This window comes from Anabrus simplex, chromosome 5 (assembly GCF_040414725.1).
Source record: "Anabrus simplex isolate iqAnaSimp1 chromosome 5, ASM4041472v1, whole genome shotgun sequence".
Classification (NCBI taxonomy): Eukaryota; Metazoa; Arthropoda; class Insecta; order Orthoptera; family Tettigoniidae; genus Anabrus; species Anabrus simplex.
Genome location: NC_090269.1, coordinates 234,443,118 through 234,466,963, shown reverse-complemented (window position 1 = coordinate 234,466,963; position 23,846 = coordinate 234,443,118). Strand labels below are relative to the sequence as shown.

Sequence of the window (23,846 nt, the reverse complement as noted above, 5' to 3'; positions counted from 1 at the left end):
CAGAATGGATGACAGGTGTCATCCACGTGCCTAAACCTGTTGCACATGCTGAACACAGGGTTAAATATCAATTTACTGTTAAAATAGAAGAACGAAGCAACAGAAAGACATTCACAATGAAATAACTTTCCTATTTATACATTTTACCATGTCGCTATGTATAAATTAAAACATAATGAGAAGACGTTTTAAAACAGGTTGAAATTTGTTTGTATAGTAAAATTAACTAACACAGAAATATGATGTAGAGAAAGGCCAAACAAGGATAGAAGGCACATATTCATCATTGAAGCAGAATATTATGAGATTTTCTATTGAGAAATAAGAGGGATTGAACCTCTGTTTAAATCTAAAGTTAAGGAAGATTATACACTGTGTAATGAACTGACAATTATTCAATAAAATTGGCTGGTATCCACCTTAGTTTGCTTTGAAAATAATTAATTAATATGGATAAATTACATCCCTCTTCTTTTTTTTCTAGATTGCTTATAAACCCTTTGTGAAAACCCTCACAATACAGTACAGTGCTTACTCACATCATTTAGTACTGTGCATTCGTAGGACGGCTGGAACTTCTCCTGCTCAGATGGTGGCCGCTTTAGGATCTTTTCACGGTCTTGTTTATGTTTGCGGTCTGCGCCTTTTAGCTGAAATTTAAATAAAAATGTGTGATTAACGACCATCATCATCATCATCATCATCATCATCATCATCATCATCATCATCATCATCATCATCAATGTTGACCTAATATATACAAGTATGATATGAGTGAGCGACATTCATTATAGTCCTTACTGGATACAAGCCATTATTTACTCAACACTTCTCACTGCCAATTGGAGTTAATAAAGTTCACCCTTTAAAGACAAGAACTAAAGAAGAAATACTCAATTACAAGTTAAGAATCTCAATTCCCAAGATTCCATTTGATGTCCACTGTACTTATGGAGAGAGTTGTCTGCCACCGAAAACTCACATTGTCTCACTCAAGTCTGTTCAACTTCAGATTTCATTGAAATTTTTTTATACGAACTGTGTAAACATTTTAAATTTGAACAGCAACCATGTTCATCAAGACATAGTGTCATAATGATGTTTTTGCAGAATTTGTATCAAGACATTACCACAACATTCAACCTATGGGCTTTTTGATATCGAATTGCTCGCATTTCTGTACCTAATGCCATAAGTTTTAGTCTTTATCTGGATATTCTATCTAACATGGAATGCTGTGTGTCATATTTTCATTTAGCAATATTAACTCAATATGTAATTCTGCAAGTTAAATAACATAGAGGGCTAAAATTTTAATTGAAATTTAGGACTAATTAAATTATGTATTAATCTTCAAACAAGAAGTAGCTGAAAGGCTCAGTAAACTTGTGAATATTTTTTTTTTTTAATGAGTTCAGTTAGATTTTGTTTAAAAGAGTGGAATGACAAAATCTAAATAATTTAAAAATCTCCATTAGATTGCGAGATATGACGATCCTAAGTTTTAGGTAGAAGATCGAGATCATTGTAGTCTTACGCCAGGATATTGTGCACCACTTCCGTCTGTCTACGAGTGTTTCTCAGTGTTAGCACATTGTTTGGAATGAATAATCATGACCAGTAAAGTGAAGCCTTATCAATTTGAACAAAAGTGCACAACATCTAGACTAGGAAATGAACCATTGGCATCTGTTATTTTGGAAAGACAGGAAAACATCGACTGGTGTAATTGCGAACATTGTCAAGCGATGTCACTGCCGCTGAAAATCTGCTGTTAAAGAGAATGAAACAATAAATTGAATGTGCTGAAGTATGACGTGTGTTGTTTGGCATGAGGACTTTTCTAATGTTGTCTTAAATTACAGTGTGTTTATTATCGCACATTGTATTCATATGGATAAAACGAATATCCCATATGTGAGAGAAGGACTGGCTATGAAAACTAATGCTAACAGGTGGTCATAGCCTTTCACCAGTTTCTGTACTGGGTCAATTCATGGACTCCTTTAGCAAGAGAGAAGATAAAAGTTATACCATCTTTGTTGTGAAGGAAATCCAAGAACAATATCCCCAAGAAGGATGTTCAGTACATACATAGGATTCCAGGCTGCTGAGGAGCAAGAACCATAATACTTTGATTAATAACAAATTTAAAAGTATTAGAATATTTCAAATATTCATAATATTCGTAGATGCACGTTTTGGAAGAGGAACAGATTTCATTTCCCTCATATTTAGCACAGGCACGGAACCTAGCGACTATGGGAATCAACATGTATATCATCCAATGGCCAAGCAGGCATCAATTTTTGGTAGTGAGACAAAGTCTCTCATGGTGCATTGGCAGTGCCGAGGGCGAAACGCTGGCAACCAAGAATGAGTTAGCTGGAAAATTTATAATGTCCAATAATGGACCATTTATACTGGTATTATAATTTTTTATAACCAAACTCAATATCTCTCTGGAGATTTCTGTCTACTGGGGAATTTGTGAAAACCTACACCTTCGTTCGATGTTTTCAAAATGCTTGCATGGTTACAACCATACAGAAAACAGTAAACCATCTTTTAACTTAGGTATCGTTTACAGTACTTAAATATGCCAAACCAACAGTTACATTGTCTGATTTTGCTACACCTACTAACAGCGCACAGGAGGCGGCTCACCAACAGGGATGTCACTCACTCAAGCGCTGTGGCCGCTTCCCGCTTATATCTCCTGAATCAAATATAATAATGCAATAGGGTTTTCAGCACGTTGATTAAAACTTAATCCTGCATTCAATGACTTAAGAAAATAAGAGTACAAAATAAATTGCCTGGGCCTTGAAGATGCCCCATATACAGGACGAGACATGTACTACTAGTTTATATACTAGTGATTAATTTCACTGAATATATTTTGTATTGAAAAGTTGGACTATTTCATCTATTCATTTGTACTATGTATTTCCAGATGGCATGATGCAAAGTGCCATCTGTACAATAGAGGTACCTTCTCTGCGCATTACATGACCATACCGCCAAAGTCGGGCTCGGGCATTTTGTCTACAATCGGGGCATTTCCCATGATTTTCCAGATTTCTATGCTGGTGACAAGATCTAGCCGAGTCAAGTCAAGTGCCCAGTGAAGCATGCGCATCTCCATGACATGAAGTGCTTGTTCATACTTTACTGCCGTTGGCCAGCATTCAGAGCCATACAGAGCGACTAGGCGAACAACAGTCCTGTAAATCTTGGACATCAGGTGTACTGGTATCCTACGATCACAGAGAACACCAGTAGTTTGCCGCCACTTTATCCAGGCTGCAGTTACTCATGCATGGGCATCTGGAATAGTGTCACACACAGCACTGACCAAAGAACCAAGATACTTAGCTGTTCTACTTTATTGACATACTGGCCATCTATCTGAATGGTTTCATTCGTCTGCGGACCGCACTCCATGTACTCAATTTTCTTGGTATTCAATCAAAGTCCATGTGTTGTTAGTCTTTCATTCCACTTCTGAATCTGTTCTCAAATTTGTTGATGCTCCTCAGCAGCCTGTAGGACATTGTCAGCATAAGGGAATGGCCATGGGAGTGATGACCGGATATCATTGGAGGTGACTGTGTCTATAAATAAAATGAAGAGAAGCGGTTACAGGGCCGATCCCTGGAGGACACCAACCAGAATGGGAAATGACAGTGAAATTCCAGCAGGGCATCGGGTGGCGCTGGTAGAGCTTTGATAGAGCAAATTTATCCAACGGACGTACTTCTCAGGGATGCCGTGTGATCTAAGTACATGCTAAATTAGTTCATGAGGAACGTGGTCAAAGGCCTTTTCCAAATCCAGGAAAGCTATGTGGAGTGGCCTGGTGTTCCTTTCCCAGTGTCTTTCCATAAGCAACCGAGCTGCATGTATGGAATCAATCATTCTACATCCTTTCACAAATCCACACTGGTTCGTAGTTACGTTGACAATACTCCGTAGGCGCTGATCTATGATGCATTCAAAGAGCTTCATAGCATGACATGGTAGACAAATAGGCTGATGGTTTGTGTAATCACTGATGTCACCCTTGCACTTCCAAATAGGCACAGTAATGCTTGTTGACCAGGGCGATGGTAGCACTTTTTCTACGATAAACTGGTTGAACAAGGTTGCAATGAGCTCAGCACCTTCTTGTCCAGGCATTTTCCATGCTTCAGCTGGAATATCATCAGGTCCAGTGGCCTCGCCAGGTTTTATTTTCTGCGTGACCTCCTGAACATTCAAGAAGTTGTAAGTGGGGCAGGTCCTGAGATTGGTGTTGCACTGTAGATTGGAAGATAAGCATTCTTCACTGCAGTTCTTGGAAAAGTGCCTATTCCAGTGTTTCAGGATTGCATTAGATTTTGGAGTACATTGTTCGCTTCATCCTTGATATACATCACATGACCAATATCTTGGCTAAGGCAATGACGTGATCAAGCCAAATGGTAAAGACCTTTTTCTCCTTCTGATGTATCCAAACACTCATACAGATCCTTAAGATGAGCAGCCTTAGCTATAGCTACAGCTTTTTTGGCTTCGGTCTTAACTCTCCTATATTGTTCGAGGTCATTATCAATGCCAGCATCTCGCCAAATTTTGTAAGCACACTTATCTTTTATCACAGCCTGCACTTCATCATTCCACCACCATGTTTGTTTATTTATATATGTTTTACCTGGTTTTGTTGTTTCCAGAATAGTAGATGTGGCACCATGTGTATGTTCTACGAGGTCTTCCCAAACCATATTAGCTGGCTGACCTGTATCTGAATGTGGTGCGCTGAGAAGGGCAGCTGCTAGATCTTCCTTGTGGTTAGGTAATTTCTACCATTTGATAAGATATGGTTCTGTTGTTTTCAGTCATGTTTCCTGCACAAGGTCAAGGTGAAAATTCAAAACTAGAAGTCTGTACTGAAGTGCAATGCAGTCTGATGGGATGACTTTGGCATCGGACACTCTCGAGCTCATACCGACGGAGTGACCAATATTCAACCTGAGTGCTTTGAACTAAAATGTGGTATTTTGGTATCAATTTTCATTGCTATAATTATTTTTTAATTTGATGCAGGTCTTTTGTGGAAAGCTTGTCGTGGTATTGAGAGATACAGCAAGGGCAAGCGCTCATTACAGCTGTGCTGTTTTATACTCAACATAATTATAATGACTGCTGCTAAATGCAACTAAATGGTAATAAAGAAATTTTTCTACTGATTTTACAAAAGAGCCCTGACCGTTTCTGGTGCAGAGTGACATTAGGCTAGATATACATTATTTTTGCGTGGAGTCTGCAGGGCCCCATAAAGGTCCGGGTTCACCTGCATTGCAGACCCTGCAGGCACTAACGTTATGCCCCTGAGTAGGTCTTATTTTGACTTTGTTGGATATAGACCAAAAGTATCACCAGAGATCTGTTACATAACAACGCACAACATAAGAGTGCCAAAATGGACTAGCATCCGGAGGCCAACACTCTACAACTGATTTATACAGGGAGCTAATGTAATGTAAACAATACCTTTGCCACAGAACTGTTTCATCCAACAGTGACCGACAGCTTTCCAATATATATATATTTATAAATAAATAAGAATTTTGACTGTACATTGCTCAGAATTTAAAATGAATGGTATTTCTGTATCGGCCATGTCCCAGTAAGAAGGAAATGCAATTTTTAATTTTCCATCATGTCTGTGTGTCTGTCTGTCTGTCTGTCTGTCTGTCTGTCTGTCTGTCTGTCTGTCTGTCTGCCTGTCCGCCTGTTCACACATCACGAGTAAATGGCAAACCAGAATTAAATGAAAATCGGTATGTGAAGTTGGGCAATAAGGTGCTACACTTTAGGCTATAAATAATTTCATTCATGCTGAGTGAAGGCCTAAAATTAAACTCTCAAAAATCTATGGTGGTCCTACCTATAAATAAGATATAAAAATGTTACAGAGAATAGAATTTCCGATCATTTCTGTGATACAGTTTTATTGTACCAACAATAAAAAAATTCATGAATTTAGACTTTTGTTGCTCAGTCCATATCAATACCAAGCATCACTAACATGGAAATATTGTTCAATCATGTTAACTGGCTATGGTAGTGGTTTTTATCATGATTGCCATTAGGTAAAAAAAACAAAAAAAAACAACATGGGGTTATCAGCCCATATCGAAGAAGAAAATTTTGAAAATCATTATAAAAGTGAGAAAAAAATTGTCAAGGAATGATTTCTTGCAGAATAAGACAAGAGGGAGTCATGAAATGACGAAGGACTTCCTTTACATTATATGCCTTAATATCCCAGAGTCGGAAGAAAACTAAATGTGAAGGCCTCCAATATCGAAAGCCCATAAAATTGATCAACAACATTACAATGACTATTGTTTGTTGTGGTGGGCTTTATTTCTTCTGCTATCACTCATCTCCGATAGATAGGATTATTGTTGCATCCCGAGTAGAACTGCCTGTCTGAATACTGGTGGGAAGTAGCTGGGGAGTTAGATAACTTTCTTTCTTAGCACGCCATTCCAATGGTTCATACATTTTCTGATAACAACTTGCACGCGACACATTTTTCATCATAGTATTCTGGCTATTTCATCCCTACTCTGAGGCACTGATACGAATGAGGACTGTGTAAACTTAACGGAATAAGGCAGAGGAGTGTTCACGCCTGTCTGCAGCTGGGTCATTCTGGCTTGGGAACTTCATACTGTTAGAATGCCGGTGTTGTATTGTTTGTGAAACGTAACAAACTGTGCCATTTTACATTTGATCAAACATTTCCTGCAATAGTATTGCCTTTAACCACAACAGTCCAGTCATTGTATTCTGATAAGAATACTGAAGTAATTGTATTGACCAGTCACAATTATAGGGTTGAAAGTTTCCACCTAATCAACACAACACAGTCGAGTCTAAACATAATTTTTCCGATATCGAAGGTGACATGAAAATTCTTAAAATAACTTCCAAAGGCACTTTGCTCAACATCACTGAGAATTTTACATACATATGGATCAATATGTCAATCCAAGTCACAATCTTAATAAAATAACAGAAAAAACTAATATTCTTTATAATGCAACTATTCCACTACTTAAAAATCAGTATTTGAAAGATATCATTAAACAACAACAAAAACACACTCTCAGAACCCTCAGGACACACCCCCTCCCAGCCAATCTACTCCAAGCCTCCCCTCTATTGCTCCAAACATTAGCCCTCACTGAACGAGGAGCAGTTTAGAGCATGCCTCCAACAGAACAACAAGCAACCAGCCTGGAAAACGAGAGAGTAAGTCATGCAAATAATTCTCATTCACCTTCAACACTCAGTAGACATTCTTTAACACTAGTTTTTCTTTTTTCATTTTAGACTTCCCATGCTACCATGCAATCCGTCATCAACAGTTCTCAATTAAAGCACCTATATCAAGGAATGTTCTCATCTAATCCAGCCACATAACAATAATCCATAAGAGTTAATACTGTACTGTATATCAACAAGACATCAGACTCAGTTTTATATCAATGAGCATCTGTTTTGAAGTGGAGTAAATTTTACCACGTTTTACTTAAACATCACGATAATATTGTACATTCATGTATTCTAACCACATATATTTCACTACAGATACTGATCTAAATACACTGACTGACAGAGCAAATGCAACACCAAGAAGGAGTGGTCAGAACTTTATGCCAATTGCAGGGTAGACTGACGTCACTGAGGTATGCTCATGATGTGAAATGCGCCGCTGTGCTGCGCACGTAGCCAACGATAAATGGGACACGGCGTTGGCGAATGGCCCACTTCGTACCGTGATTTCTCAGCCGACAGTCGTTGTAGAACGTGTTGTCGTGTGCCACAGGACACGTGTATAGCTAAGAATGCCAGGCCGCCGTCAACGGAGGCATTTCCAGCAGACAGACGACTTTACGAGGGGTATGGTGATCGGGCTGAAAAGGGCAGGTTGGTCGCTTCGTCAAATCGCAGCCGATACCCATAGGGATGTGTCCACGGTGCAGCGCCTGTGGCGAAGATGGTTGGCGCAGGGACATGTGGCACGTGCGAGGGGTCCAGGCGCAGCCCGAGTGACGTCAGCACGCGAGGATCGGCGCATCCGCCGCCAAGTGGTGGCAGCCCCGCACGCCACGTCAACCGCCATTCTTCAGCATGTGCAAGACACCCTGGCTGTTCCAATATCGACCAGAACAATTTCCCGTCGATTGGTTGAAGGAGGCCTGCACTCCCGGCGTCCGCTCAGAAGACTACCATTGACTCCACAGCATAGACGTGCACGCCTGGCATGGTGCCGGGCTAGAGCGACTTGGATGAGGGAATGGCGGAACGTCGTGTTCTCCGATGAGTCACGCTTCTGTTCTGTCAGTGATAGTCACCGCAGACGAGTGTGGCGTCGGCGTGGAGAAAGGTCAAATCCGGCAGTAACTGTGGACCGCCCTACCGCTAGACAACGCGGCATCATGGTTTGGGGCGCTATTGCGTATGATTCCACGTCACCTCTAGTGCGTATTCAAGGCACGTTAAATGCCCACCGCTACGTGCAGCATGTGCTGCGGCCGGTGGCACTCCCGTACCTTCAGGGGCTGCCCAGTGCTCTGTTTCAGCAGGATAATGCCCGCCCACACACTGCTCGCATCTCCCAACAGGCTCTACGAGGTGTACAGATGCTTCCGTGGCCAGCGTACTCTCCGGATCTCTCACCAATCGAACACGTGTGGGATCTCATTGGACGCCGTTTGCAAACTCTGCCCCAGCCTCGTACGGACGACCAACTGTGGCAAATGGTTGACAGAGAATGGAGAACCATCCCTCAGGACACCATCCGCACTCTTATTGACTCTGTACCTTGACGTGTTTCTGCGTGCATCGCCGCTCGCGGTGGTCCTACATCCTACTGAGTCGATGCCGTGAGCATTGTGTAACCTGCATATCGGTTTGAAATAAACATCAATTATTCTTCCGTGCCGACTCTGTTTTTTCCCCAACTTTCATCCCTTTCGAACCACTCCTCCTTGGTGTTGCATTTGCTCTGTCAGTCAGTGTATTTTACTAATGTGTGCCCATCTTACTGGCATGTACGTAAAGCCATATAGATGAAGCTTTTCCCTATTAACATTAGAATACAAGACCACGCACGTAAACTTTAAGTGCAACTTAATAACTAAAATATAAGAATGTGCAAATGAACTTCAAGAATGAAACTCTAGACATGAACTGTATGTAAATCTTAGAATAAGTAATGTTTTAAATCAATGTTTTTGCTAGTTTGTTACTTGATGTTCATGATATCTTTGGCAGCTGAAGGTAATCTCCTTATGAAATTTAAACTAGTAAAAGAAAGTAACTTATTGATTAGGTGGAAACTCCCAACCCTATAATTGTGACTGTTATTTCACGAATTTTGAGACTATGAGAAAATGTATATTTAATTTCATTCTGAAGAAATTATAACATCAATCCAAAGGCTTTTGTGGCAAATGTTTCAGTTTCTTATTCAAACAGCATCACCTAACCTAACCTAACCTAACCTAACCTAACCTAACCTAACCTAACTGTATATGTATCATGAACACATATTTGAGGAGCATCGTTTCAAATCATATTACGTACACAGATTATAATTTTACAGGAAGTTAAAAAACGTTTTACTTCCTAACCAAATAAGACATGTCAACATTCTAAACGGCAAAATCTAGGTATTGAGGTTATGTTCCTGAATCAGTCATGATTGAAATCATTTCCCAATACATGAAGGCGTCATTCTAATTATAAAATTTCACTTAATACGTTTTGAACCAATTCGCTGAACAAAATACGTTTTGATACAAACTTTTATTCACATAATACGATTTGAAATGTTCATTTGATTCCAAAGATTGTTATTGACTTTATTGTTAGCTACAGCGCATCATGTACAGTAAGTTAAGTTATTATTAACACATTGTTAATGCTATATGGATGTTTACAGTCTTGCAAGTAATCCTTCTTCGTCATGCAAACAGTCACAGTCGTCATTTTGAGACGGCCTACCAGTATCTGACGTTGAACCGATGTTCAGTGCTGAAACATAAAGTTGTAAACTGTCGAACTTCTTCCGGTTGTCTCCAAATCTGGTTTTCAGCAGGTTCTCGACGTACAGTTTTTAACGTCAGGTAATGCTCTCGGTTTATCGATTACGGGCGGTTCAGCCTTTTGCTTCGTTTCAAAAGGGTTACGAATCGCTTTGAGGGGTCATCAAACCTGTACGTCGGTTCCATCTTTATGTAATGTGGTACTGACCACTTTTCTCGCTTTTCTTCAGAATTACCGTCTTGTTAAAATGCTTGGCGAGGATCTTGTAGTCCCTTATAACCATTCTTTTCCTCGATGTTTTACAGTCCCCACAGACTGATAGATATCTGGGTATTCCTCGAGAGTAACGATGTCGGAGCACTTACGAAGAAACTTTTCTACAACACCAAAAGCCTTGTCTGCGTGTAAAAAGGAATGTTCTGTGACAGGAAAGATGACAACAATCATGGAAGTGTTAGCGGGTGCTTTGGTTTGTAACCATAAACTAAAGCATGGATAGTATGCGTTCTTGTTTTGGCCTCCACATCCGTCTGCGAACAGCCTGATACAGGTGATCGATTTATCGAAATGTACCTCATCTAAAAACGAAGTAACAGCTGATGACACCTCGTTTTGCCCTCTTTCAGCCTCAGTCTCATTCCATACATAAAATTTCGGATTCTGATTACTGACATCGCTAACACACAGTGCGCAAAATGATATTTGGAGCGAATAGAAGCGGTTGTGCCTGTTGCACATCAAAGCAGAAGAACATTGTGTCAGCAGGTCGTTCCCTCATAAGTTTGTGAAAAGCCTGAGAGCGAATTTTATCTGCTCCCACATCAGCTTAGTAAATGGTTCTTTTTATCGCTATCTTTATTATATTTAATCTGAAACAGCATTCGAGCGCAGCAACTACGACCTTCCGTGGATGGTGTCCCAAACCCAATGTTGAACTGTGTACGGAAAATATTCTGGAAGAATCACTTTTTCACTTTCAGGTCCGCGGAAACACTCTCCTGCGGGTAAGTAGCCCTCCATGGTGATCGAAAGTCAACAGGCATGCAAGCAATACCACACTGTAAAGTACGATATAAAAATAGCGGGAACAAACAACAAAAGAGCGGGATAAATACAGGCTGGGAAACATTATCGTGAACATAATACGTTTTGAACCGTTCGCCGTGGTGCACATAATACGATTTGCTCCGAATCATGGTTTTCAGCACTGAATTCCTATGGGAAAGAATACGAAATGACCCGATCTAACTCAACAGCGTTAAAGAGCATACCCTAATTGGCGGGAAACCATATCAAAACATATTCTGACCTCGACTGCGTTTAATACGTTTTGAAACGATGCTCCTCATTTCAAATACCCATAGAGAAATAATAACCTCCTCGCTATAAATTTACATGGGAATAGCCTTTCCAAAATATAACCCGATGCAAAAAAATTTAAACTATCCTATGAAACCAGTGACGCACTTGCTATATTTAGGGGATCACATTCTTACTTAATTTCAGTATAGAACATTAAAATTAAGCGATCGTTTTTTTTTTTGTTTTTTTTTGCGTCACACTGACACAGATAGGTCTTATGGCGACGATGGGATAGGAAAGGCCTAGGAGTTGGAAAGAAGCGGCCGTGGCCTTAATTATGGTACAGCCCCGGCATTCGCCTGGTGTGAAAATGGGAAACCACGAAAAACCATCTTCAAGGCTGCCAACAGTGGGACTCGAACCCACTATCTCCCGATAAGCGATCGTTTACTCCAGCTTTTATTTCTATTGAGTTAATATTGCTATCGGCCATGTTATTTACGCATTTATTGCAGAAACATGTTCTCCTCTTTCATTTCTAATTTTCTTTATGGAACAGCAGTCGACGGGTATTATAATCAACTCTGACATGGCCTTCGAATATCGATAAGAGAGCTCGCAAGTGCACATAGCGAGAAAGTAATATCGAAGATGTACTATCGCATTTTGTGGCAAATGTTTCAGATTTTACTCAAACTGCGTCACCTAACCTAACTTAACCATACTACATGTATCATGAAAACATATTTCAAGTGCCAGTAGAGAAATTATAACCTTCTCGCTATACATTTACATAAGCCTTTCTGAAATTTAACCAGACGCAAGAAAATATAAATTAACCTCTGAAAGCAATGACGCACTCTGCCATCTCTTTAGGTGCATCCCATTCTTACTTTATTTCAGTACAGTAAAACCTCGTTAATTCAAAGTCGTTGGGACTCAAAAATCGGACTTCGAATTAACCGCCAATTCGCAATTCAGAAGTACCAACCCTCGCTGCGTTACAAAATATCCTAAGGCCCATTACTGCATGCAGTTAACCTTGATTCACAGTTTATACCTTTCAAATGCCATGAAAAAAGAACTATTTCCAAAATGTATCCAAGAAGGTGCATTTACAGTATTCAAATAATGCACTTGGATATCTCGCTGGCAAACATAACCTCACGCAACGAAAGAAAGAAAGAAAGAAAGAAAGAAAGAAAAAAAAAAAAAGCACGATTCAAAGATGAGAAATCTATGCTGGCTCCCATGTGCAAGTACTTTTATTCATTGAATTACTATACTGTAAGCATTTTAGATGCCTTGTATTTACACAGAAAGTGCCTGATGTCCTTAAAATCGAACTTTCCTTTTTTTTTTTTTGCTATGGGCTTTACGTCGCACCGACACAGATAGGTCTTATGGCGACGATGGGATAGGAAAGGCCTAGGAGTTGGAAGGAAGCGGCCGTGGCCTTAATTAAGGTACAGCCCCAGCATTTGCCTGGTGTGAAAATGGGAAACCACGGAAAACCATCTTCAGGGCTGCTGATAGTGGGATCCGAACCTACTATCTCCCGGATGCAAGCTCACAGCCGCGCGCCTCTACGCGCACGGCCAACTCGCCCGGTCGAACTTTCCTATGACTATCCTTGTACGATTTCCCGCCATGGCACTTCTCTTGTACTTCAGAAATGTAAACACTTGCCGCGTCACAAAGTATTCTAAGACTCATTAATACATGCAATCACCTTGATTTACGGTTTAAACCTTTCAAATGCCATGGGAAAAAGCTATTTCCAACATGTATCCAACAAGGTGCATTTACTATGTTCAAATAATGCATTTGGGTAAATAACTTACAAACATAACCTCATGCAACGAAAGAAAAATATTACACAATTCAAAGACGAGGATAAATTATGCTGGTTCCCCTGTGCAAATGCATTATTTTTTGGATTTCTGTACTGTTTGCATTTTTAAATGCTTTGTACTGGCATGGAAAGTGCCCGACGCCCATAACATTGTGGCTTATCAATCTTTCCTATGACGAGGGGATACGGTTTCTCGCTTCCATGTGCATTGCAACGCACTACACACTTGTACGATTCTCCGGCTGGCACTTTCTCCTTTAAAACCATATGATCGTTTGGGCTCGCATTAAAATAAAGAAATGCAGTTTCATCAATGACAATAATGTTCGGTGCCTACGAATTTATTATATGAGCCACGTATTTTTTTTTTTTTCGTCAACTGTCGGCATCGCCAGTGTTCGCGGATTATGTTTTCCCGCACACTGCCCATTTCGTGATATTACGGCGTTCCTTAAAAGTTTGAATACAAAAGAATTCAGATTTCATTGAACTTAGTAATCATGAAGTGCACTGTAGATCTACCGAAGTGAGTGTAAATGCGGAAAGCTACGGTACCACTCCACGTTCCGGAACACGCATTCTATTATGACGCGGATAAATTTCGAGTTGAAATTACTCTGTAACATACTACTGTTTTAAAATGTAAAGGCAGTTTCGAATTAAAAGTCTAAATTTCGGTAATGGGGCCGACATTGTACTTCGAATTACGAATTATCCATATTTTGAATTAAACAATTTAAATAACATGCAAAACTGTATCTCATGTTTCCGGGAACGAGACCTTCTTCGAATTAGGCGAGATTTTGAATTAACCGATTTTGAATTATCGAGGTTCTACTGTATATAGCATTAAAATTAAGTGATCGTTTACTTTAATCTTTATTTCTAACTAGTTAACAACGGCTGTCAGACACGTTATTTGTGCATTTATTACGATAATATGTTCTGTTCTTTCATTTCTATTTTTCTTTACGGAACACCACTTGACGGGTATTACTAGTCGACTCCAACATCTCCTTCAAATGTCAACAAAAGAGCTCGTTAGTGGGCATGTCGAGGAAATTATACCAAAGATGATTGATCGAACGCAATATAATTGCTGGAATGCATTAATATCAGAACAGAAAAAATCGCACACGCTCAATCGCTCGTAATAACAGATGCATCAGTGACAGGTCTCTCGCTGTAACCAAAGGATAATACACAGTTTAATATAGGAATTTTCAAGGGACAGACAAAACCTGTCATTATATCGGGGTTCTTGTAATATGCCTACTCGCTATAGCGGACTTCTACTGTATATGCAATGATATTCAACCAAATTATATAATTTAAAAAAAAAGGTCAATCTTATGTCTTAACAATGTCAATAAATGCAAGCAAGAAAAAACGGGGTGCAGAAAGTATTCCTATAGCGAACAGGGACAGCCACCCCAGAATCTCATCTTCAAGCCCATGCTTCCACTCTTGCTACACCAGAGTAAAGAGGTTAACAACCTCTTGAATCACCAACAAAACTGTGTTCTCAGAGAGTAGTTTGCTCACCCTATAGGTGCCAAATTAAGTGGAAAGGGAGGATCAAGTATGTTCATTGTTCAATATTTCAGCAAACATTAGAGATAAGAGGCAATGATGTTCTCTATTCTACAGAACAGCAGCATAACACACAGCTCTTCAAGGAGCAAGTTTTCTGACTCACCTTGAACACTTTTATTTGACATGCAGCTGCATGGAGACGCTTCAAACCAGATTCTCCTTGAAGGAACGTCTCCACTTGGATACGGAAAGGCACACCCTTCTCACCTCCGTGCTTCTTTGGGGTGAACTCTGTACTGATGCAGTTCACCTGTAAAGAGATTGTTATATGTTTACACAGAGTTATAGGATATCTCCCTTCGAGCACAGAGAAGTACGGCCATTTAATGCGGCAATAAGGTCGAGGAATTCTGTAGAGATATTAAAGAATACAAACTTCATTTCCCTTGGGAATGAAATTCTGCACTATAAATATTAAAGCTTGGTCACCTGACAACTGAAAATGTTGTGCCTTGCTTTAATATATGTAATGTTGGGCGTAATGCATTAATAAGCGGTTATGTTTTAACATAGCTCGTTTATTACATGCTCAACATAACCCAACATCCAAAAAACTAAACATACTACACATAACCACAATACTCCGATATTCTCCATGATCGATATCTCGATACAAGAGGTTACATAACACTACAATAGTATATTAGCTGTTGTTTACTGGTCGTTGACAGGTTAGTTTCTATAATTGTAGCAGTAATGCCATATAGTGGGTGTAAGTGGCAGCAGAAGAGATAAAGCACATCTCAACAAACAACAATGGTCAGCCAGTGTAAATGGGGTTAGGACATTGTAGGCCATCACATTTTCTTTTCTTCCAGTTTGGTGAAACAAGACATTCAAGGCCTAGGCTTTATTAAGTGTAGATTATTAAAAGCAATCAAAGATACTTGTGTTGACAATTGGGCTGCTGTGAGAACTGATGATAGTTTAAGGTGCTTACAGGGGTTACATAAAGCTGTAATCATTCACTTTTGTTTTCATACACTGGCAGAAAAAGTAATCCCAACACCAAGAAGGTGTTGTACTGGATAAACAAAATTCGGGAGGCATGTTTGCACATCTGAAATTTAAATTTAAATTTACGCCCTAGTCGATGAAGATTGTTGCTACTACCACCAACATGACCTTGCAAAGCAAGTTTGCTTAAAATATGCACTGTACACTTCATGAGTGTTAGTCACTGTCCAGTGTTGACATTGTGAGGTAGGTGAGAGTCATAAAAGCTTTAAAGATGATGAAGAAGGCAGTATCAGCAGCTTACTGAGTTTGAACAAGTGCGTGTAAGAGGGCTCTGCACTACTGCAGAAAGACTTGGCAGGAATGTATCTACATTGCATCGGTATTGGCAGCAATGGTCACAGGAAGGCACTGTCTCAAGAAGACTGGGTTTCGGCCTCACATGGGCCACTATGGACAGGAAGACCACCATATATGCCTCATGGATGTGGTGGATTTTACTACATCTGCAGCAGCCATTAGAGCTTCAGTTGGTACCAGTCACAAAGCAAATTGTAGCAAATCAATTACTTGAGGGGCAGCTCCAAGTCAGACGTCATGTAGCGTTCATCATTACAAATTTTTACAAACTTTAGTATTCATGCCACTAACTCCAAATCACTGCCATCTGCGACTTCAGTGGTGTCAAGCTACAGTTCATTCGAGGGCGGAGTAGGGATATGTCGTGTTCTCAGATGAGAGCCATTTCTGTCTTCGCGCCAGTGAAGGCCATTGGTTGGTAAGGAGGAGGCCAGGTGAGCACTTGGAACCATGTTGTCTGCACAGTCGACACAATGGATGTATACCAGGAGTTATGGTCTGGGGTACAATTTCCTTTGATAGCTGGAGCACTCTCATCATTATCCCATGAGCCTTGACAGAGGATTTGTATTTCACACTGGTGATTGAACCAGTTGTGCTGCCATTTGTTTAAGGTATTGAAAGGGTTGTTTTACATCAGGATAATGCTCATCCTCATATTGTTGCTGTTACCCAATATGACGACCAGTTGCCTCGGCCTGCGAGATCATCAGACCTTGCGCCCATTGAGCACGTATGAGACATTATAGGACGACAAATCCAGCGTCATCCAGTACCGGCAATAATCATTGTTGATTTGGCACCTGTATGACATGACTGCATTCAAAATTGTGGCAACTACAGCATTCATTAATGTACCACCATGTAACATGTTTTCTTGTGCATACTTTAACCTGAGACCTGGAGACTTTAATCAAATGCATATGTTACCTAGACAATTGCTTAGCCTAAACTGCATTCCTCTAAACTAATGTCTTTTTGGTGTTGGGATTTCATTTTTTACCAGTGTAGTGTAGTGTACATGGATCATCTACTGAAAAATTTAACCCTCTCATGCATGATGTCCTCATATGAGGACATCCGAATTTTTAGGCGTTATTTATTCTCTAGAGTTTCTAAAGACGGAGTTTAAGTTATTAAAAGTTTATTTTAGGTTGGTAAGAGTGGAAAACATAAGTTTTAAGAGAACCAGCAGGTGTAAGCATTTAATTGGCATTATTGAAAACATGATATTCGTCGTTCGCCAAGTTGTGAGAAGTCATCATAGTTTCCAATTGTTTTGAGCTGTTTCTATCTTGAAAATGCCAGAGGTAAGTGTGTGGTTCTTCATTTTGTACATTCTACTGTCATTACCACTATAATTCAGCTTATTCTGGTTTGTAGTCTTAGCACAATATTGGTATAATACAGGCGTCCACATATGAGGACATCATGCATCAAACTACCAAGTGTTATTTTTGAGGTTAGCTTGTATTCTCAACTGCTTCATCCAATATTTATTTTCCAGGATTCTCCAAGTGGTGTATAATGTTATCAGATGAGCGAGTGATGTTTGTAGGACAAGAATATAGTAGTTTACAACAATCCCACCAGATATCAGTATTCAACTTACCCCTTGGGCTGAAACTGATATCTGGTTTTTAGGGACCTGCAGAGAAAATAGGCTGAAGGATGCTACTAAAAAATTGAAAGATGTCAAGGACCTAAAGAAAGAGGGTCGAGGAAGCTCATCAGTTACAACATCAACAGATGGCATCACAGTAATCCGGTGGGTTGATAATTCGGCAGTTCATATCATTTCTTCCTATGCAGGCTTAGAACCAGTTGGTAAGGCCAGAAGATGATGTAGAAAAGAGAAGAAATTCATTGAAATTGACAGACCGAAGGGTATAGAAATACATAACGGCCATATGGGTGGTGTTGATCTCAGGAATTCCTTGGTGGCTCTTTACAGGAATGATATATGGAACTGCAGATGGTGCATGAGGATTTTTTTACCATATGCTAAATGCCACAGTTGTAAATGCTAGGTTACTATGGAAAATGGACTGTAAGACCCCTATGGGCCTGCTCGAGTTCAGGAGTCGAGTGGTGACAGGACTCATCTTCAGTGGTAAGGCAGAAGTAGCACCACGGAAGAATGGCAAGAATGGCCCATCACCACCACTCAAGAAACAGGCTACACATACTGTGCCTGCTGAAAAGAGGATGGATGGAGCAGAATAGGTCACTATCCGCGGAAAACACAGGCTGGAAATGCTAACAGATGCCGTGACAAAAACTGCGCAAGTAAAACCCGGTATATTTGTGGAAAATGTAATGTACCACTATGTCCAGAGTGTTTTCAGAGTTTTCATACCTTTGCCTGAAATATGAACATGTGAAGTACATCAGTTACATATAAATGCCCCCGTAGGACCAGTGTGATTTTGCTGTACTCATACAATTGCCTCAGATGTAAAAAGTTCTTGTAAATACTAGTATAATAAACCAAAGTAGTAAATGTATCACGTGTTGACATTATTCCACTAAATGCATGATGTCCTCATATGAGGACATCAAATTCCCGCCAAGTATGGTAACTTCATTTTGTGTTTTAAGTTTGTATCATCTGATAGGGTCATTTTAACCAGGAAAATCACATTAAAATATTTTTAATTTATTTATTTTTAAATTCATGCATGAGAGGGTTAAAGTAGCAGAGAGGGATTCAGTTACACTGAACAGCATGAAAAATGCAACACTTCAATTTCTTTAAAAACTGAAATTTATTTTAAATTTATGACACTTTTATGACACTAATTCACTTTCTTATGATAGAACATTGTGGTACAGTCCCATCGAAGTGTCTAATGATGAAAAGAAAAGACTATTATAAACAAATTGAACAAATTAAGCCAGAGATGCACATTTTAAGGAAATATTGAGTAAGCTCATAAAAGTAATGCACTTCTGTTTTGACGTTATACACTTCACACTTTCACTTCACATACCTCGGAAATGATCTTGGCGACCTCTGTTTTCATCTTCAAAAGCGTGTAGTGCCACCCCTTGCACCAGTGACGGCATTCAACCTTTAAGGCATGCTCCTGATTAATACGGTAATGTCCTGTTGAGGAATCATCTCCCATTCTTCCAGGAGGGCATTCCGTAAGTCCTGTAGGGTCTCTGGATAGTGCTGATGAGCTTTTCTCCCCAGCTGGTGCCAAACGTGCTCAACTGGATTCAAATTAGGACTTCAAGCAGGCCAAGCCACAGCACAAATCCCTGTTTCATCCAAGAACTCTTGCACAATTATCGCAACATGTGGGCATGATTGTGATACATTAGTGTAAAATCATCACCAATAAATGGAGCAAAAGGCATAACATGCTCCAAAAGGATTTCCTCCACATACTAATGTGCGGTAAGGTTCTCATTCTCCACGAAGACAAAATCTGTCCATGCAGCTGTATTGATTCCTACCCACACCATCACAGAATCACTCTAAAAAGGCATCCTGAATGAGAATGTGCAAGGGGAATACCTTTCCTCTGGCCTTCTCCAGACTCTCTCTCTTCAGCCAGGTGATCGGAGGCCAAATCGCGACTCATCGGTGAACAACATTTGATCCCATTGTTGTACTGTCCAGCCAAGATGTTCTCTTGTGAAACGTAGTCGAGCTATGTGATGCTCTCTGGTGAGTTCCGGACATGCAGCAGGTCTTTTGGACTTAAGAGTGACTTCTTCCTGTCTTCTTCGAACGGTTATCTCACTAACACTGACCCCTTGAACTTGGTGGAGTCTATTTCGGGCTTCAACAGCGGTGATGTGATGGTTGCGGAGACTTGAAGTTGTAAGAAGCGGTCATCTCTCTCTGATGTTGCTCTTCTCGGGCCTAACCCTGGTCTCCTTCAAAAGCCTCCAGTTTCCCTGTACCTTTGTATAGTTCTGGAAATCATGGAAGGTGTCATCCTTAACACTTCTGCAACATAATGCATGCTGCGACAATCTTCTATCAAAGCAACAGCTTTCACAGGTTGTACAGGGCTTAACGGCATGTTTACTCCAGAAATCTGATTAAGACAATCACAGAAAGATCCTACAAACACGTGTGATTGAAAGGGGAACAATTGGACTGTGTTATGCATCACTTGACCAAGTGCAAATTCTCAATTTTCCAGATATCTGCACCACCTGGTAGCCAAGGCTTCAAACTACGTGGAAAAAAATATTCGTACTCTTGAACATCATTTATATAAAAAATAAATTGATTAGGACCATGCGCCAATCTAAATATCACCTGAAGATATTTCTGCATCAAATGACAAAAGAAACTCTCATACAGTTGAATTTTGCATCACCTGACTAAACGACATTTGGCGGTCGCTTGGTCATGTTACGCATATTGCTCTTTCCCGCCTTGTTATTCCTGTGACAACAGTGAAGTTTCTCCGTGATTGTCTACCGTCTTCATATCAACAAAATTATTTAGTGAGTGCTTATTAACACTATTCACTTCTGTTTTGGCATGGATCACTTTAGATCTTCCTCAAGAGCTCAACAAATCGTCGAGTTACCAAGGAAGGAAATCTACTTGCAAACATTATTACAGGTTAGTTGTTCAGCATATATCACAGTACCACTAGCATACATGATAAATGCATGCTACTTATGCATTGTTTTTCAAATAGTTTCACCATTCTATATTCTCTTCTCATTACGCAGGAAGATGAGCCGGATTTACATCCGCAGACACCAGCTATTGCAACACCCATTCACGAATCCCCAAAAGATGTAATTTTTTCCAGCAGTCTGACAGAGCTGAGTCCAATGAAATGCTGCCATGCTACCCAAAGTACTGTTCTGAGGTGTAATATAGCCACAACTGGCAACCTTCAGAATGATTATTCAGATTTAGAACTGAGATGCTCTAGTGATTCAAACTTTGTTGAGGGCAGAATGGATGCAACAACATTGTTGAAGGTAAGTACGATTTAGTTAATGGAAAAGAAACACCATCATATCCTATAGCATGGCCAGACAGATACTGTAGATCAGAGTCGGGTAACGTTTTTCTAGGAAGAAATACATTCTTACTCCACAATATAGTATTTCTGTTTTACAGAAAAATTCACAGTCTGACGATCAGCAGCAGCCCGTTCCTGCATTACTGGATGAACATCAATTATCTCATTCCCATACAGACGTTAGTTCCGATGATAGTAATGCTAGTGATGAACATGTTTTAGGCTCCAGCATCTCTAATTATGCAGCTAGCCAGACCCATTGTTCAACTCCTCAGCCGATGAATGAAGCATCTCAAATATCGGAAGCTCAAAACAATGATTCTCTGGGAGAAGGGAGACCAAGAAAAGATCGGAAAAGAAAATATCCACTTCAGAATTGAAGAATTAGGAAGATGAAATGTGTTCAAAATGAAACCTATATCACACAGCGGGGAAATCTTAAAGAACCCAAAGACTTTAGAGAATACATTTGTTCATGTAAATGTCTGAACAAGATAGGAATTGATGCATTGAAAGAAGAGTTTAAAAACTTCTATAGTACTACATCACATGATGCAAAAACAGCTCTTATTTGTGCCATGGTAACAACAAAAGACGTCAAACGGAACAGAGTAAAGGACTCCAACAAAAGAACAGCCACAAGAACTTACACCATCCGCGGTGTCAAAATATTCAAAAGTTTCTTCTTGCAAACATTTAGGATTTCCAGTGGAAAGGTTCATCTGGCAATTAAGAAGATACAATCACCAAAAGACGTTGTGGATCGTCGTGGATTGGCTGGTGGAAGGAATAAACTCCCTGAAAATAAACTGAAAGAAGTCATAGACCACATAAAGAAGTTTCCACGTTACAAATCTCACTATAGGAGAAGCGAAACACAAGCAGAATTTCTTGCCCCTGAAAAAACGGTCAATTTCATGTATGATATGGACAAGGACGAGATTTCAAATCCTGTATCAAAAGCAAGCTATAAGAAGATATTCCTCACGTTCAACAACAAAAGGAAGCGACTGAAAAAGGACACATGTAATGTTTGTGACACCCTGGAAGTTCAGATCCAAAACACAACTGGATGCAAAGAAGCCAAGAATTTAAAAACAAAAAAAGAAAATCTTGAACAAGCCAAAATTGCGTAGGATATGAGATCATCGGACATGTCAAAGGCAAAACAAGATAGCACCCTGGAAGTTCTTTGCTTTGACCTAGAGAAAACCTTGCCATTGCCTAGAATTCCTACAAATACAGTCTTTTATAAAAGGCAGTTATGGCTTTATAACTTAGGAATACACAGCGGTAAGGATGAAAGAGGACACTGCTATGTCTGGTTAGAGGGTGAGGCAGGCCGAGGTTCACAGGAGGTATCCTCATGCTTGATAAAATATTTAATGGGATAAAATATTTAATGGAACAGCTACCAGCTGTTGAAGAAGTCATCTTGTGGTCAGATTCCTGTGGAGGATAGAACCGAAACATAAAAATGGTTTTGATGTTAAAAGCTATCTTAGAACAGCATCCCACAGTGAAAAAAATCACTCAACGTTTCCCTGCTCCAGGACACAGCTTTCTCCCCAATGACAGTGATTTCGGGGACATAGTGTGTGCACTGAAACATCAACAAAGATTGTATACAGCAGAAGACTACATCAATGTGATGAAATTGTGTAGGAAGAGGAATCCCTTAGTTGTTCACAGAATGAAGTCTGAGGATTTTAAAAGTACAGATTTACTTGAGAAACAAATCATGAATCGGAAGACAAATAATTTGAGAGAGAAGATAAACTGGCTGAAAGTAAAAGAGATAGAGCTACATAAAGACAAACCATTTAGCATCTTCTTCAAGCAGGAATATAAAGGACAGCCAGTTGAGATAAACATTCAGAAGAAGAAAGCTGTTGGTCGTCCTTCACAATATGGCGTGACCCGCTATTTTAGCAATGTGTTAACACTTCTGTGGCTGAATGGAAAACCCATTTCAGAAGCGAAGCTCAGCGACATACGCTCTTTGATGTCACTTATTCCAAAAGATGCCACTGATTTTTATCGTAAACTCTGCAGTCATCCGGGTATTGAAGACGATATTGATGAATTTGATTGCCAGCAACTTGATTTTGTTGTTGAAGATGAAACTTAGATGAAGCTGATGATACTTCCCATTCCTGTGTCAGACTGAACATCCAGAAGTGTATTTCAATTTCTGTTATTAGTGATATAAAGTAGATAGACCGGCACAAGTGCAACCCATCTGTAAAATGTCAGTATGTAATAGTATGGATAATATGTTCCTTTATATGTGTGGTAATGGTATTGTAGAATAATAAACAGAAGTTTTGTTCAACATTACTCATAAAACTGTTTATACGTCTGTTTACCTAGATTATTACCCTTTCGTAGTAACAATCCCCAATGTAAAACATAAATAAAAGCATAACATTAATATGCATCTATATGCGAAATAGAGAGAATGAATTAGGGTACTTCAGAAAGTTAAAATTGACTAAGCGACATTTTATGGATAATCAGACACTTAATGACTTGTTATGCAGTTGGTGATTGGTCTGTAAATAGAACTGACCTTAGTCCTTCTTATGGTGAAAAAATCTGCCAATTCATTCAAGACTTGAATTTATATACTAACAAACACATTCACGTCAATATCT

General features: G+C 39.7%; 1 protein-coding gene across 1 annotated transcript in view; it reads right to left on the bottom strand.

The window, feature by feature from the left end:
* The window catches only part of LOC136873928 (transcription factor CP2), a 524,699-nt gene that overhangs the window by 153,567 nt on the left and 347,286 nt on the right, over positions 1 to 23,846 (bottom strand). The window contains exons 10-11 of the mRNA XM_067147290.2: positions 14,967 to 15,113; positions 540 to 650 (exon numbers count right to left, since the gene is read on the bottom strand). Coding sequence (XP_067003391.2) covers positions 540 to 650; positions 14,967 to 15,113 — 258 coding nt within the window. The remainder of the gene's footprint in view (positions 1 to 539; positions 651 to 14,966; positions 15,114 to 23,846) is intronic.